The sequence below is a fragment of the Chiloscyllium plagiosum genome, chromosome 24 (assembly GCF_004010195.1).
Source record: "Chiloscyllium plagiosum isolate BGI_BamShark_2017 chromosome 24, ASM401019v2, whole genome shotgun sequence".
NCBI classification, from domain to species: domain Eukaryota; kingdom Metazoa; phylum Chordata; class Chondrichthyes; order Orectolobiformes; family Hemiscylliidae; genus Chiloscyllium; species Chiloscyllium plagiosum.
Window position 1 is genome coordinate 53,997,971 of NC_057733.1, and position 18,305 is coordinate 54,016,275.

Genomic DNA, 18,305 nt, shown 5'->3' on the forward strand with positions numbered 1-18,305 from the left:
CAGCAGGTCAGGCAGCATCTGGGGAACAGGAGAATCGACGTTTCGGGCATTAGCCCTTCTTCAGGAAAGCACCTGCCTACGGAACCGACTGATCCCGCACGGACTCCGGACTACGTTCCGACCAACAAAACTTGGACACAACCAGTACCTACAACAAATCCGAAGCCTCCAGCAACAGACGTCCCTCCGGATCCTCCGCTCCACACTTGCAGCCATGCGCCGCTACCTACATTCCCTGCAACTCGACCTACCCCAACTCAGGACAACACTCTCACAGACCTGCAAAGGACCTCTACTGTTCTTCATCCACAGAAGGATCCATAAACTAAACAAACAGTTCTTGATTCCTGAAGAAGGGCTAATGCCCGAAACGTCGATTCTCCTGTTCCCTAGATGCTGCCTGACCTGCTGCGCTTCTCCAGCAACACATTTCCATCTCTACCTTTGCAATATGGAGAGCAGTTTTTGAACCCTGTAACTAAGGAAATATATGCTGGTGTTGGAGGAGTTCCAGAGGAGAATGATCCCAGGGATGAAGGGCTTGTCATACAAGAAACAGTTGAGGACAATGGGTCTGTATTCAATGGAGTTTAGAAGGATGAAGGGAAATCTCACTGAAACTGGCAGAACACTGAGAGGATGGACTTGGAGAAGATGTTTCCCCTTGTAGGAGAGACTAGGACCTGAGGGCACAGCCTGAGAGTGAAGGGTTGGCTCTTTAGAACGGAGATGAGGAATTTCTTCAGCCAGAAGGTTTTAATTTTTGGAACTCATTGCCACAGAGGGCTGTGGGGGCCAAGTCACTGAGTGTATTTAAGACAGAAATAGGTTCTTGATTTGTAAGGGGAGCAAGGGTTATGGGGAGAAGTTATGAGAATGGGGTTGAGAAACATATCAGCCATAATCAAATAGTGGAGCAGACTCAATGGACCAAATGGTCTAATTCTGCTATTATATTTTAAGGTCTAATGATACTCTTAGCCATAGAGAGATGTGGGGAAGGGTGCTTGCCTATATTTGAAGAGTGATAATAGGTCAACCTGTGCTCAAGTAGGCAATCTAAGATTGTTGGAAAAATATAGGAAAGCAGATGTAGGAATATTGGATCAGCCACGATCCTAGTGAAGGGTACAGCAGGCGCGAGGAGTCGAGCAGCCGCCTCCTATTCCTATTTCTTATGGTCTAAAGTCCACAAAGCCTCTTCTGGCTTTCTGTCTAATAGACAGATCCAAAGGTTGTAGCCTTGGTCAGAGTAAATAACAGATTACAATCCATTTAAAAGGTTTTATTAAGTGTAAAAAAATGACCATTTAGTGAACAATTTTCATTTCTTTTTACACAAAGCTGTGACTAATGCAACTAATGTTTAGTGAAAAGTATTTCTGAAAAACAAAACAGAAAAGTTCTCTGCTTGGACATGCAGATGCTGAGAGACTGGCATCTTCTTGTCCATAGCCTCGGTACGAAGTAAAAAGGAAAGATTACATTTGTACAATTATCGATTTAGATTATCAAAATACATAGAGAAAACAATGTATAAATCCCACCATTAGCTACAACATTGCTGTCCTGCTCAGTGTCAGGAACAGCAGGAAAAGAATTTCTAGGAACTATGTTTTTTTTTCCCTTTTTGCAATTTTATCAAAATTCGTGCGACTGCCCAACAGGAAGAGAATAGAAGAATTTTCCTGAATCAAATCACAGTTTCTCAAAATCCCTCTTAAGAAATGATCCATATTAAAGATTCATGTAGCACCATATTACAAAAATCAGGGAGGAGCTCACATTGTGAAGAAAAAAGCTGCTGACAGGTTAGTCTGCAGCATGCATGAGATCACCAGAGGTTGTGTGCAAGCCTAGATACGTTTGCGTTTTGAATCAATAATGAATATTTTGAAGGAAGAGCAGGTTGCAGATTAGATTGCTGATCTTGGAGATGGTGGGGTGCACATTCAACACGAACCTGCCATTCCATCCAGTTCCCACTCCCTGCAACTTTTCTCAAATACAGAAATAGGCTGGGACGATAAGCTCAGTTTAGAAAGAGGGAGAAGTTATGAAAAATAGAATCCACAGCCAATCTACTCAAGAGATGACAGATTGGTCAGTCAGTTAGTTTCAAATCTGTCAAATTATGTTTACAAATTCAAAGAAGCTTTGAATTGTAAATTGTGCTCTGGAGTAGATGGTTCCACAGAACATACCCAATAATATCCTGGACTGAACAACCACATGTTGTGAACAAGCCAGGACAATTTGACTGGAAAGCCACATTGGGAAGCGGAATCTTCCATTGGGTTTGCAGGTGGGAGCCAAATTTAGTGAACTGTCCTTGTTCTTTCCTTTCATCCTGCAGACACCTAGATCAGAGCCTGAACCACAACACTGTCAGAAGGCTGTGTCCATATACTCCATTCAATGCCCATACCCAGTCACTCGAAAGGAAGAGTGGAAAGCCTATTGTGGCGCTCTGTATGCTCCCATTTCCTTGAACACTGGATTCCAATGCACAGCATTAAACTCTGCTTGAGAGACAGAATGTCAGCATCTCATTGAAATCTGATGCTTCACAGATAAGATTTTGGCGAAAAGCTGAGGGGTGCAATAGGGGTTGGAGAGACCAGGTTATGCATTTTTATCCATCCCTCATCTCCCAATCCATGGGAAACTGACCCCTCGACACAGGAGAGATCAGGTGGTGAACTGACTGTAGACAGTCAATGGTTAAAAGATTAGTGTTGCCTTTGTTAACAATGACAGAAACAAAATAAGGGTGTCTCCTGTTTATTTTGTTGGTAAAGTGAATGCCATCTTCCTTGCGATGAATCTACCACTAAGTGGAACAGAATCCAGTTTACACAGCAGCCTCTCAAGCAGCCAATGGCAAGGTGGAAGTGCCTACTGACTGCTCCTTGGATATGCTGGAAAGAGAGGGAAGGAGAGGTGGCCACCAACAAACAGTCCCTTGGCCCCCCCCCCCCCTCCTCCATATTCACCAAGTAACCAATTACAGGGGAGCACTGGTGTAGCTGAAAGCAGCCAACCACCTGCCTACACCCCTGATCATCCCAGGGCAGGAGAAGAAACTGTAATGCACATTAGTCATGCTGCCAGTTTAAACATTGTCCTCTAGACGATGCTTTCAAACTCCTAGCAAGGGTAAAGAGAAACACTAAGTTGCAGCATAACAGGCCACTTGGATCACAGTGTGATCCACCCAGAATTTGCTGGTTTCAGGTGCTCTCTTTAGCAACACTTCTCCATTCATTTCAAACATTGCCTCGTTAGCGTTAAACAAAAGGAAAATCAAACAGCAATAAAATGAGGTTGAGCACAAGAGAGCTGTGAGAGGACCAACACAGTCACTCCAAAGTCTGCAGAAGCAACATGTGGAACCATACCAATTAACAATGTTACTGCGTATAAAGACTTCAATCCTTGTGGGGCCCACTCAGTACTCGACAATAAAACACAACTGGCTCAGAGGATAAGAACTGGCTGCACCCTAGATACACATGCACACACACAGGCAGAGTCAGCAAGACCAGGCATCAACTTCCTGAGAGGGGGTTTTCTTCTGGTTTTTATATTTATACAAATAAAAAGTTCAACCTCAAATGAAGAAGAGGTGGAACAGTCTGGCATGTGGCGCCTATGGAGGATGCAGAGTGTCAGAAGTTAACATAACTTCACCTGAATATGTAATCACAGAATGCTCATGAGAGCATTTTATATTTTAAAAAATTAAACACCAAAAACAGACATTCTCCCCTCCCATCCCACCAGTAAAATAACTTCAAGTACAATATACAAGAACGTCCAACAGGGGAACCAAAAACTCGAGCCTTATCACCCATCCTGAACCAGAAAAGAACTGTCCAAGTGTACATAAAAAAAGTAATCACTGCATGTTCTCGCTATCACAGCCTGCAGGACCTGTGGTGAACTGCTCCCATGTTGGGATCCAACTGATTAAAAAGAGCAGATGCTTCAGTCAAGCATCCATGCTTGATACAAGCACGGAGGCCGTGTCTTCGAGGTTGCTGGGTTAGCTGCCACGTCACCTCGCTTTCCTGCTTAGGAGGCACCGTGAAGGAGTCAGAACTCGGCGGGTGACATCCATAAAATTCACCTTGTGCTCCAGTGAGATCACTGGGGAGAGAAAAAAAAAGGACAACAGGTTACAAAACCTCAGCACTTGGGTCAAAACAGAAGGAAAGTCAAAATACAAATAATTTCAGAGGCAAGTTTCCTCCTTCCCTCTGCTCCATGCAAGAGGAGCTGGAACTGAGACTCTGCTTCTCAGTTCAAGGTTCGCTACCCAGGAAGTACAATCTCAGCTAAATAAGGCAACAGGGCAGATCATCTAATTCTGCAAGCAGCAGAAATATTGGAAGGAAAATGAAAATAAAAACAATTGAGGGGGAGCTGTAGAATGTGACCCCACACCAACCATAATCACAATCAGTGACAAGATGCCAGAGTGAATTGGATAGCACAGTACTGTTGGTTTCACTTTAGGAGAACCAGGCGGGAAGCAATGCGAGTTCTACTTGTGGACAAGCATCAACATCAGGAAATGAGGTTTCTCTGAGAAAAGACTGAGTCTTATGCTAAAGAACTAACTTCCTCCTCTTCGTACCCATTGGAGACTGTAAGAGCAGAGCAGTCAGCTTGCCTGGTGGTGGCGCTGCAGGGCAAAGCAGCACTTCCAGCGACAACAGGTTCTGACTAAGAATCTGCTCAACTTTGTAAAATCATCCCCATTTTATTGGAAGGTTAGGAGAGTGACATTTTGTTAAAAAAGCGTAATGAATTGACCAAATAATTGCCAGCAAATAAAGAATTTAAATGACAGAACCTCACAGAAGTTGTTGTTGCAGAAAGGTCAAGTTTATGAGCACCAACAATCCCATACCCACATTCTAAAATGAATATTGCTGTACATCTTACAGCAGTCAAACACTCACATTCCCAACTCCACCTCGTTCTCAAACTTGAGAACCCAACAGACCGTTCACTTGTTCTGCCCCCTGCCCCTGCAGCCAAGATGGAGACTGAGCTTGCATTCTGTACATGGAGATTGCTGGCAGCTCCAGGCATGGGAGCACTGATTCACAGCTGGGCACAGCTCAGACTCTACATTTGGAGCTAGTTTCCAGAAATAATCCTATCCCATTCCTTTCCATCATAATCCAATCCAGCCCCACACAGCAAACAGGATCACAGCCTCTTCCCAGCTCAGGTGACCTTTCGTAATCCCCAATTTCACAGACCCACAACACAGCTGCCTGTTCAACATCCCTCTGCCATCACACAACTATGAGCATGGCATTGCAAAACTGGTAGAATGCAGAGAGTTGCTGCTTGTGAAATTCCTCCTGGTTTTCCACCCACCTGGTAGCTGCCAGTAAACGCCGTGGAGAGATGGCAGCAGCCTTTGGTCACCAGATGATGATATCCCGGTGTTTACTGCTGCTTGCTGAAAGACACAGGGAAATCACACCAGTCAGCACACCAAGCTACTCATGCACATGACCCATCATCTCGTGACTAGCCCAAGGGGCACAAGACAGCACTCATCACCAACTGACCATCAAATACAAAACAAACTGTATTTCAAAGCAGTTCCTAACCCAGGATGACAAGAGCTGTGCAGTGCAAGGAGGAGACACTGGCTGAGGGCAGGAAAAGTGACTCCAAGTTACCAGTTTTTGGGGTGGGGGCGGACAAGCAGATGTCTGTAAGAGAACACATCAAGATTCCTAATCCTCAATCCCGTTATGGCTAAGGGACAAAGGAAAACTACAGTGGTGATGCTGGACGATTTACCGTGTTTCATCAGGTCAGGCTACGTATTCCCGATGCACAGAGTGTGGAAAATGGCACATGTACTGGACAAAACCAAAAATATAAAATAGTCAGTCAAACTGAAGACCATTGCTGTATGATTCCAATCCATTGCTGAACTGGACTGTGTATCTCAACAGTCAGGATCTGACTTCAGAACAGAGAAACCATGACAACAACACATCTCACCTTCCTTCCACAAGGGGAGTTCCAAAGTTAGTCAGAGAGCAGGTGAACTGGGGAACAGACTTAGGAGGAACAATGGAAGGAACATCCTAGGACTACTCAAACATCTCACTGTGGGCTCCGAATGCCTACTGTTTGCACAGTTTTAACATTAGACTGAAACATTACATACTGCAAGGAAACAAGTGCAAACAAGGGCAGGGTTAGGAGCAGCAGCTTCCCTGTAGGGAGGCAGTTAGGAACAGCTTGGTTAATGTGGTTCTGCGGTTGTTTTAACAATCATCTGGTGTGATGAAAGGTGTGGCTTTTTATTAAAAAAATGATTTGAACAGTTTTTAGGTGTTGTGTTTTTAATTAAGGGATTTAATAATAAACTAGGTTAGTCTTGTTCAGAAGAGTTTTGGAAATAAATTACAATCAGTAAGAGAGTCCATTTTGTGAAAACTTCCAGAAGAGGAGTATTTGGCTACAATTGGTTGGTTACTTAAAGCTGAGGATGTCTGAGGTCACAGGACAAGAACTGAGGAAGAAAAAGCAGTTACATTCCAGAGGATTAAGGAAAAGAACCCTGGTAACTGTGAAGTGGCTGTTTTGGGGACCAAATGGAATTTTATTTGCCATGTATTTCGAAATATTTCAAGCCGTATTACTGAGATAGCTTGGTGTGTTTTATTTTATTTCCACTGTATAATAAACTTCTATTTTATAGTTAAATGTAGCAGAACGTTCCTGTGTTTCAGTAAAGGACGGTCACATTAAAATATAAGATAGTCATAGGATCGGACACAGTCAGCATGGATTTACAAAATGGAAATCACGCTTGATTTCCATTTATTGGAAATTTAAAAGGATGTTACTGGTAGAATTGATGAGGGGGAACCAGTGGATATGGTTTACTTGGACCATCAGAAGGTTTCAAGAAGGTTCCATGTAACAGATTAGCAAGTCAAGCTCAAGTACAAAGAACTGGGAGTAGTGCACTGGCGCAATTAGAGAACTGGCTGGCAGACACGAAACAAAAAAAAAGGAACAAATTGATCTTTTTCCAAGTGGCAGGGATCAGTCCTTAGACCTTGGGTATTCACAATATATATGAATAATTTAAATGAAGAACTTAATGTGATATCTTCAAGATTGCACACAATACGTGACGTGTGAACTGTGAGGAAGATGCATAGATGTTTCAGTCTGATTTGGACGAACTGAGCAGATGGATCTCAGATGACCCGATTAGTTTTAGCAGGACTAGACGGAGTAAACACAGGCAGGCTGTAGTTCTTGGAGCTAAAGGGATTAAAGGCTATGGGGAGAAAACAAGAGGAGTGGAAATCACCCGCCATTATACTGAATGGAGGAGCATGCTCTAACAGCCAAATAGCCCACTCTACCTCCTATTTTCATGTTGTTATTATCGAGGTAGTTTTCATTCTGGGATCTGTCTTGTTCAGTAAGAGTAACAGCATCAGCTGAGGTCATAACATTGGGTGCTGTGGTCTCCAACAATGTAGCCTGGGATCTCCATTCTCAGTGACACCAATCTGGCTCTGTAGATGCTTGGCCAGCACAGCAACAGGTTTGGTGGTGATACTGTCCACGGACAAATAGCCATCACATTACAGGATCATAGATAAGCATAATCTGAGAGGCTCCTGGTATAGGATAGACATCAGTCCTATTGGATGAGATAGTAAGATTTCCTTTCCTAAAGTCATGTTAAGGCCGAGAGAAATAAAGTACTTTTTTGTAACTCAAATGGCACTTTACTGTGGCGACAAAACCCTTTTTATTATATCTTTCTAGATATGATACACTAAATGTCTAATCTAATCTAATCTAATTTTGGCCTTATTACCACTTTTCTGCCCGATCCTAAAATTCTCAACTCTCTCCTCGATCAAAAATAGTGTTTGATAAATATATTAGCTTTTGAGAAGTCGAACGTAGATATAGGGGAACCAGAGGATGTTGTATACTTGAGTTTTCAAAGACATTCTGTAAGATGTCACTTAAATGTCAAAACACAAGATGGGGGCTCATTGAATTACACTATAGGCAGTGTAATGTTAAGATTAGGAAGTGAAGTTGCCATAAACAGGGATTGTGCCATGTTGGCAGGCTGTGACTAATGAAGTGTTGCAAGGATTAGTGCTGAAGCCTCAACTAGGCTTCTCTGCAAATAGACTGGGCATCAAAATGAAGCCATGTGCCACTTGTATATTGGAGCCACCGTACAGTTACTGTGTGCACATTTGAGCTCTATATACAAGGGTGGATATACTTGTATTTGGAGGTGGTAAAGGTTCACTCTGAGTTTGAGTAATGACAGCAGACTTAATTGGGTCTATATTTCTGAACAAGTCATATCAGACTCAGAACAGGAAATGTTTCTGTCTCCACAGATACTGCCAGTCTTGCAGCTTCTTCAGCACTTGCTGTTTTTATTTCAGATTTCAGGTATCTGCAGTTTTTTTTTGCTTTTACGATACTTTCTGGAGTTTAGAAACATAAAAAGTAATCACATGAAAATCCAAGATTCTGAAAGGGCTTGACATGGAGTCACTGTTACCCCTGACTGGGGAACCTAGAAAACCAAGGGCAGAATCTCACAAGGAGCAGCTGATTATTCACAAAAGAAATTCCTTCATTCAAAGGGTTTGTGAATCTTTCGATTTCTCCACCCCCAGCAAATGCTCCATCACTGAACATACTGAAGGCTGAGCGCACGAGAACGCAAGTTTTTTTTATTGTCAGGGAATCAACAAATATGGACAGATGTTGAAGAAATGGAATAGGAAGCTGAAGAACAGCCATGATAGTACTGAATGATGGGGCAGGCTTGGGGGACTATACACAGATTTCCTCTACTCTGTTTGTTGTGCTGTGTACAGGGTGGGAAAACATCCACCATATATTTCCAAATCCTGTGTTTCAACATTAAAATGGGGATACTTGGAATGGGATTAACTATATCAAACGACTCCTTTCATATTACAACCATGAGATTACCTGTTCTGAGCCCAGCATTGACCTGCCTGCTAGTGCTGGGAGGCACGTGGGCCTCTGAGGCTGCCTGGACTGGAAGAGTTCGGTATGGAGGAGTCAATTCATCATCCGCAGAAAAACTGCTGCGCGTCCCGCCACTCAGAGGCAGGATCGGCAAACTGACCGGCTTCTTCCCAACTCGATTCTTCCTCTCTAAACATCAGGTCAAACTTTGTTAAGCTCTCATTACAGCATTCTAAATGTCTGCACTACATTTGCTATCAATCTTATTAAAATACAGAGGCAATAGGGCTCAGTGTGACTAACCTATAACTGGACCTTGCTGAGGCCCAACTACTCTTGAAGGAAATGTTCTGCATTTGTTCTGTTGGCCAGAGTTGGTGGCTTCCATGCAATGTGCTCAGTATTGAACAAAAAGCAAAATCAACTGTCACCAAACATCCTTGTCCAAACTCCCTTGTTGTGTGATGATGCCTGCTTTAAAGCATGCAGGCAGCTGGGGGAGGGGACCATCAGACAGTTATTGGACTTCCACCATCTCTCTGGTTCACACATGATAAATCCTCACTGTGAAACAGATTTTGAATGCTCAATATGCTGAATGAAAATAAGAGCTTTACTCAATGTTTCCTATGATGTGTTCTTGGGAAAAGAAAGGAATACTTCACACTCTGCTTGATTATAGCTATTCATAGAATGAAAAATAATTACTCTCAATTTGAACAGGAGGAAATGATCAGATACAGACAAAAGTTCCTTCTACAGTGTGATCATCCAGCACTCCCAGGACAGTGCAGCACAGGGTTAGATACAAAGTAAAGCCAGCACTACACTGCCTTGGTATGAGAGTCTTTTCTGTACAGCCTTGGTGTGAGCGCACTCATTTATTCAGAGATTCTGAATAATTCTATACCGTGGCCTAACTACTTTAGTCATTAATATTTAAACACTTCTTTGGGGGCTTCACTCCACTAATTGTGACATCAAGGGAAGAACAAAGTTCTAAAGAAGTCCCCCAGCCCTTCCTTCACAGTTCAGGCAAACTTGCTGATAGGTTCCACCACACAATCAAGTACATTCTGATCAATCCCTGACCCTCCTGAATGTGCAGACATTGGATAAAGGACAGGATCAGGATAGGCTATGATCCTACTCACATCAACAGTCTGTCAGACCATCAAACTCAGAAGAAAAAATGCCTTCAAATGACAGTCTTCAAAACAAAAACTTCTACTCCAGAAACTAAAACTTTCTCCAAAACTTCATTTATTGAAGCAAAATTATTCACCAGCAATGACTGAATAAATAATTAGGAGCTGCCTCTGGGATTTACTGAACTCTTGTGAAGCAGCTAAATCTAACACAAGAAAGCTGTGGACACAGGCCAAAACAATCAGCCCAGACAAGAGCAGACTTTTACTCAGGTTGCTTTGTTGTACCAAGCTACCTGCCCCATTTCCCAACTCATGTCACTGCAAAGCATGAGGAACATCTCCACTTCAGATTTCAAGCACCATTTTGTTCAGTGATGAGCATTTCCTGTTACATGTCACTTGCATAGTGCAACATTTCCCTTTCTGTGTATCAGTATTTCCCAAACATTCACCATGAATAGTCTCGACCAAGGTGGCCAAAGGTAGTTGTTCCAAAATGATGACTCAGAAGAAATAGTACAAAGGCAGACCTCTTGTGAATTTACCAGCAGGAAGAGACGGATGGGCTGGAAATAGCAAAATTCAATGCCAATTTTCAACAATGAACAGGATCAGGTCAAAGTACCACAAGCTGATGTTAATGCTAAGTGAAATGAGGCACCCTGCAAACCCTCTCTCAGAGTAATGAAGTTCAATGGTGCTCGTTTTACCAACGGCCAACAACATAACACAGATGTGCTAAAAATCCATTACTGTAAAACCAGATTCCATTGCTCACATACACATTCCCTAAGAGAATAACTGGGTTACAACCCTGCCTCCTCCCCAGATGACAGCATGAGTGAAATTGCAGATTTCATAACATGGGAGGTTTCAAAGATGTTGGTTTGTTCCTACTCACCCTGTTTGTCAAGATTTTAAACAAACCTTTTGGCAAGAGCACACATAGAATCCCTACTGTGTGGAAGCAGGCCATTTGGCCTACCACGTTCACACCAACCATCCAAACAGCATCTCAGCCAGACCCATCCCTTATCCCTACATTTCCCCATGACCAATCCATCTAGCCTGCACATCCCTGGACACTATGGGCAATTTAGCATGGCCAATCCCCCTAATCTCCACAGAGACAGTTGCTCGAGGGTGGAATCGAACCTGGGTTCCTGGTGCTACGAGGTAACGCTAACCACTGTGCCATCCATTCATCCCCAAATTGTGGTTACTAACCTGTCACTTTATAGAGTCATAGAGATGTATAGCACAGAAACAGATCCTTTGGTTCAACTCAACCATGCTGACCAGGTATCCTAATCTAATCTAACTCCATTCGCCAGCACTTAGCCCATATCCCTCTAAACCCTTCCTATTACTGACAATCTCATTCTTCATCCACTGACACATACCGAATAGGTCCCACTCTTTTCACTGGACAGCCATAAAATCATATACCAGTTAGATACAGGCCACTCAGTCCACGAAAGCTGTATTGCTGTTCTTCATCATGCAATAAGTTAGCCTACTCTAATGCTATCCAATGCTAATAATCGTTAATGGATCTCATTTTTAAACAGGGTGCCTAATGCTGAATTGGTCCTGTAGGCAGGAATAAAATTCAGTCCTGAGGGATGTGCTCTGTTTGGACTAAGGAGATGGACACTGATTAATATTCATCTGGTGAAAGATGAAGCAGGAACCAGAGTGTCCTCTACATTGGTTTATTTACAATGTCTTGTGCAACCTGAGTGCAGACTACATTTCCCATCCACAGACCAACCACTCCCAAATGAAACTGATTCTTACAGCTATTTTAAAACCAGCCCGTTCAGACAGATTATAATACTTTTCATTTGGGGGGCAGCTGGGATTTGAACCTCGACCTTTTGGTTCAGAGATGGGGGCTCTACCACAGCATCACCAACAGCTCGTAGGAAATTGGTCCTTATTTCTTTATTCCAATCTTTCCTTAAATAGTATCAGATGCTGTTAATCACAATTAGAGCAGGTATACACACACTGATATGACACATCATTTGCAACATTATCATACTCAATGAACAAACTGTTTTCTGGCAGATTTCAGCTGAAGCTGGGGAGCACTGTATACACTGAACCGAGCTATTTCAAACACTATCAGAGAGTCAATTAGAAAGATCACAACAGAAAACCTCACCAAGGGAAGAACTTCTATTAACTCTGTCAGGAGTGGCAGTGTCCCTAACTCTAAGCTAGAAGCCCCACCTGCTGCAGAAGTACCTGTGAACACTCTCAGGTCATCCCAATATATTTCACAGCCAGTAGATTGTGTTTTGCTGCGTTTAGTTAAGGGATGTGATTTAAAAACTCCTCTAAGGAATGACCAAAGTGGTCAAAGACCAATACCAACCATGAAAGATTATGTTTGGAATCACTAGGCCTCCGCTCTCTGTCTGGAGGGAGAATCACATCCAGCATTAAGCCAGTTTACCCCGAAATACACTCCTTCCAACTCAATGCACAGGCTGAGCTCCATGCAAGATTTGGAAGGATGTCACCTTTTCACATCTGAATATTTACAAATCACAAATTCCTGAGAAATAAATTCTAACCTTCAAGGTGTTCAGCATATTTCTGATGAACTAAATACTAGTTTAAGAACAGAATAACCAAAAACAGGGAAAAAAAATCTATAAAAACCGAAAGCCTACTTTTTTTGTGTCCCTTGTACTGGCTGGACTTTGCTTTTTTCTTCTTCATCACATTGGCCTGATTCTCCCTCGAGGCTGGAAGTGAAACAGGAAAGCAATTTAAGAGACACAAGCCAGGAAGGAGCAACGTTCAGTTCACAAACCAGGACTCTCACATCTCCACTGGCAAAGTACAGCTCCAAACAGACAGAAAACCAGACTCTGATGATCTTGGAGAATTATATATCAACACCCCAGTTGAGGAAGGTCAAGGGGATGAGAACAACCCACAGAAACTCAGGCATAATGCGTACAGAGCAGCTATTTCCCATTTCACCAAAATCATCAATAACTTGAATACATCACTTTTAACAGAAAAAAAATCCTAAGGCTCTTTATCAAGGGGTAATCAGACAAAACAGTTTGGACAAAAAGGTGAATCTTAACAGGGTCTTTAAAAGGAACAGAAAGTGAAGCAATGCCTGGGGAGGATCATGGAACCCAGGTGAGATCTGGAAAATTGCAGTTTAAAACAAAAACGGTAATAGAATGCTTATACGATTGAACTCAAGACCTTGGACTAATAATGTGAAACCCGAGATTGGATCATACTGTGGACTGAATTGAATTTATCATCATGTGTACCAAGGCACAGTGAAAAGCTTTGTCTTGCGAGCAATACAGACAGATCAGAGTTAAATAGCATAGCTAAGTAAATAATAGGTATACAACGGTAAAAACCAAAACACAGGTACAGGAAAATGTTAAGAGTTTGAGAGTCCATTCAGTATTCTAATAGTAGGGTAGAAACTATTACGAAACCGGCTGGTGCGTGTGTTCAGGCTTCTGTACCTTCTCCCCGGTGGTAGAGGTTGTAGAAAAGCATTGCCAGGGTGGGGGATGGATCGTTGAGAATGCTGGCGGCCTTTCCTTGACAGTGAGCCTGGTAGATGGATTCGATAGATGGGAGGTTAGCCTTCGTGATTGCCCGGGCCAAGTTCACCACACTCTAACAGGTACAGTTGTCATACCAGGTATCGATACATCCAAACAGAATGCTCTTGATGGCGCACCTATAAAAGTTGGCAAGGGTATTTACCGTCATGCCAAATTTCCTCAGCTGCCTGAGGAAGAAGAGACGTTGTTGGGCCTTTGTAACCAGTGGGTCCACATGAATAGTCCAAGAAAGCTTGTTGTGGATGACCACCCCCAGGCGCTTGACACTCTCCACTCATTCCACCTCTGAGCTGTTAACGTGTAGGGGGGGCATGAGTAACATCCCACCGAAAGTCAATAATGAATTCCTTGGTTTTGCTGGCATTAAGAGCTAGGTTGTTCTTGGTGCACCATTTTTCCAGGTCTTTCACCTCCTGTCTGTAGTCTGTTTTGTCGCCATCAGAGATTCAATCGACTATGGTGGTGTCATCAGCGAACTTGTAAATGGCATTAGCCTGGTTTTTGGCAACTCATCATGGGTATACAGTGAGTACAATATGGGGCTGAGTACGCACCCCTGGGGAGCTCCAGTGTTGAGCATTAGTGAGGATGAAATTTTATCCCCAATCTTCACTGGTTGTGGCCTGTGGGTCAGGAAACTGAGGATTCAGTTATAGAGAGCAGGGCTTAGTTCAAGATCACCGAGTTTCGTAATCAATCAATCAGTCTCGAGGGGACAATATAGTATTGAAGGCTGAACTGTAGTCAATGAGTAGGATTCTTATGTAGCTTTTCTTGGTGGCAAGATGCTTGAGGAAGGAGTGAAGGAGAAGTGTGGGAATGGAGAGTTTAAACTGAATTAATGAAATAAGTCTCTCAAGGAGCAATCTCAATAACAATGGCCAAAGTGTAAAATCACACCCCGCTCAGTAAGGAAGGAAGTTTACCACCTAACAGGGCCTGGCCTATACATGACTCTCAGCAATGTAGCTACTCTTACCAGCCCTTTGAAATGGCCTAGCAAGTTCATGTGGAAGCTTACCACCCCAAAAAAAAAATCAACACATTTCAATCTCACGCAACTTCCCTCAGGCTCAGGTGTTGTCAGGTATCTATATTTGTTGAGTTGGAATGGGACGGGCTGTTATTAGATAGGTAATAGATGCTGGGATTGTCACTGACATCCACACCCTGTGAAGAAATAAAAACATGTGGCATTCTGCCAGAGGGTTTGAAAGGATAATCTGGTAACTTACACTGTGATGCTGGTGGTTGAAGCTGGTAGCCTGTCAATTCGCACCAGCCGACAGGGTAGAGATCTGGAGATTCACAGTCTACCCACTGGTCATATTCATCCTCCCATCCATCAAAGTGGATCCTGAGGAGCCGATGGACAATGCGGGTAACAGTCGCCACACACACCAAGCGCGGCTCCATCAGATCGACAGCTTCCAATTTCATTCCCACTCGAAAGCCATGGTTTGGAACTTCCTGCGTTCACAGGGAAAGCTGGAAATTAATGATTTGGAAAACCCTTTCAAAAATATTACTCTGCAAACAACGCCAAATGCAGGGGTCAGTTCTGTGGGTCCAGGCTGCCTCTGGGAACACAACACAGGTTTCACACATTCCAGTTTCAGCAAGTACAAGTAAGCTTCACAGTTCTCAGTAAGCAGTTTGGAGAGAATATATCGAGAGTGAGCCATAGCTAGAGTGTGCGCACATTCTAGAATTTGAGCTTTATGGGAATTTGGTGGAGAGGACAACAAGTGCTTTTGGCATTGTTTTGTGATTTATAATTTATAAGTGCTATATTCAATAGTGACCAATAGACCGAGGAGTAAGGACCCTAGATGAAACAATATGATTTGATATTAAGCATCTTCCAATAGGTTTAAAAGTAAAAGGGGCAAATCATGGCAGGAGAGCTCAAAGCAGTGGTGTGCTCTTCCTGTTAGATTTGGGAAGCTAGGAACATTTGCTGCATGTGTGCAGGAAGAAAAGTGTCTCTAGCTGCAGCTCCTGGAAGGCTGAGTTTCAGAGTAGTGGCTGGGAACACTATGCAGCATCTACAAAGCTGAGGGAGGTGGTCACACTGAGGGCTAAGACTTCCCAGGCTGGAAGGGAATGTGTAATGACCAAGCAGAGCACAAGGATTAGGCAGGCAGTGTAAGATCTCCTGTGGCTATTCCCCTTGCAAAACAGATGTTCTGCTTCGGATACAGTTGAGGCGAACAGCGTCAGTGGGGAAAACACAAAGAGCCAAATGTGTTGCACCATGGTTGGCTCCATTGCACAGAGTAGTAGTAAAAGATGTGGGCATGTTTTAGTTCAGATTCAATTTTAAAGGAATTGGACACCACTCTGGGGTTATGTTGCCTTCCTGGTGCTAGAGTCAAGAATGCCTCAAAGTTGCTACAGGACCTTCTGGAGGGAAGAGGACAAACAGCCAATGGCCATGAGTCCAGAACTTAGAGGGCATAGGTTCAGGGTGAGAGTAAGATGTAAAAGAAACCTAAGGGGCAACTTTTTGATGCAGAGAGTGGTGCGTGTGTGGAATGAGCTGCCAGAGGAAGTGATGGAGGCTGGTACACATTGCAACATTTAAAAGGCATCTGGATGGGTATATGAATAGGAAGGGTTTGGAGGGATATGGGCCAGGTGCTAGCAGTTGGGAATGAAATAGGTATGAGAGAAAAAAGGATGTGGTCTTAGAAGCAAAATACATGGCATTAGGAAACATGCTGAAAAGTAGGATCTCAGAAGGCAGGGATCTTAAGATTGCTACCAGTGACATATGCCAGTCCCAGTAAAAACAGCAGGATATATTAGAAATATGTGGCTGAAGAGATGGCGTGAGAGAAAGTATTCAGGTTCCTGGGGTATTGGGATCAGTTCTGGGGGAGGTGGGACCACTATAAACCAGATGGATTATACATGAGCAGGGCCGGGACTGATGTCCTCAGCAAGGTATTTGCTCATATGGTTAGGGAAGGTTTAAACTAAAATGGCATGAGGATGAGAATCTATGCAAGGAGTCAAAGCAAGGTGAATCAAGGGCAAGGAGGACAAGAATCAAACAGAGCCAAAAGTGAAAAACAATTGAAATGCAATAAGTAACATCATAAAGATAAGCCACAATGCTCCGAACATTCACAATACAGTGGATGAATTAGTTGCACAAATAGATGTAATGGTATGATATGGATGGGATTACAGACATAACTGCAGGGTGACCAGGGTATGGGAACTGAATATTCAGGGGTACACAATATTTGGGGAGGACAGACTAGAAGGAAAAAGATGCTGGGATTGCACTGTTGGTTAAAGGGGAAATTAATAATAGTAAGGAAGGAAATTTGCTGGTGGAAGGGTGAGCTGTGAGGAGGATGCATAGATTTGGACAAGGTGAGTGAATGGGTAAATGTCTGGCAGATGCAGTATAATTTGGAAAAACGTGAAGTTATTCACATTGGTAGCAAAAATAGGAAGGCAGATTATTTGAACAGCTGCCGAGAGAGGAGAATGTTCAATGAGACCTGAATGTCTTCATGTATCAGTCTCTGAAACTAAGTGCTCAGGTGCAGCAAGCAGTAACGTATGTTGGTCTTAATGGCAAGAGGGTGAGTCCAGGGATATCTTACTGCAAGTATACAGGATATTGGTGAGGACACACCTGGAATATTGTTTCGCGTTTTGGTGTCCTTATCTGAAGAACTATATTCTCGTTGTACAGTGAGTGCAGAGAAATTTACCAATTGACTCCTGGGATGGCAGAATTGACAGGAGGAGAGATCAAGTCAAGTAGGAATGTACTCAGTTTAGAAGGATGAGTTGAGGGGATCGAGGGGGTAATCTCATATAAGCTTATAAAATGCAAACAGGACGAGACATGTCAGATGCATGAAAGATGTTCCTGATAACAAGAGAGTCCAGATTAAAGGGTCATCATTTCAGCATTAGGGATAAACATTTTAAGACAGAGATGATCTGAAAATTCTTCAGCCAGAGTGGTGAGCCTGTGGAATTCACGATCATGCATACCATTCGAGGCCAACATGTTCTATGATTTCAAGAAGTAATTGGTTAAAGCACTTGGGGAAAACTGAAAGCAGACTATGGAGTTGGATGTTCAACCATAATCATAAGAAATGGTGGAGCAGGCTCGAAGGGTTGAATGGGCTACTCTGCTCCTATGTTTGTGTGTTAGTCAACCATAAGTATAGAATGATTTATAGTTATTATAGCTGATTGTAGGTGTTATAGCAGAGGCTGTTAACAGCTGTACACATGTCTATTCCACTGTAATAATTAAAATATCTGCAACAACTAACCTGTTGATCAGACTTTTGCTTCCCCTTACAGTGAGGAGACTTGTTGCCATGAGATTAACAAACTCTGTACATCTGAGATCAAACATTGGCTCCACCTAGTTCATATGACTCCATACTGCAAAGCAAGTCTAATCAAATAAACCCAATGTTCTGATGGCTATCCAAGCAGCCCCACGGGT

General features: G+C 43.0%; 1 protein-coding gene across 2 annotated transcripts in view; it reads right to left on the minus strand.

The window, feature by feature from the left end:
• Positions 1 to 1,276: 1,276 nt before the first annotated feature.
• Positions 1,277 to 18,305, minus strand: part of mbtd1 (mbt domain containing 1) — an 82,385-nt gene continuing 65,356 nt past the window's right edge. Inside the window, exons 14-18 of one of the 2 annotated variants that reach the window (XM_043715170.1) lie at positions 15,049 to 15,283; positions 12,878 to 12,952; positions 9,043 to 9,231; positions 5,398 to 5,482; positions 1,277 to 4,152 (exon numbers count right to left, since the gene is read on the minus strand). In XM_043715170.1, coding sequence (XP_043571105.1) covers positions 5,445 to 5,482; positions 9,043 to 9,231; positions 12,878 to 12,952; positions 15,049 to 15,283 — 537 coding nt within the window. In that variant the 3' untranslated portion in view covers positions 1,277 to 4,152; positions 5,398 to 5,444. The remainder of the gene's footprint in view (positions 4,153 to 5,397; positions 5,483 to 9,042; positions 9,232 to 12,877; positions 12,953 to 15,048; positions 15,284 to 18,305) is intronic. The other variant, XM_043715171.1, reaches the window with a different exon arrangement.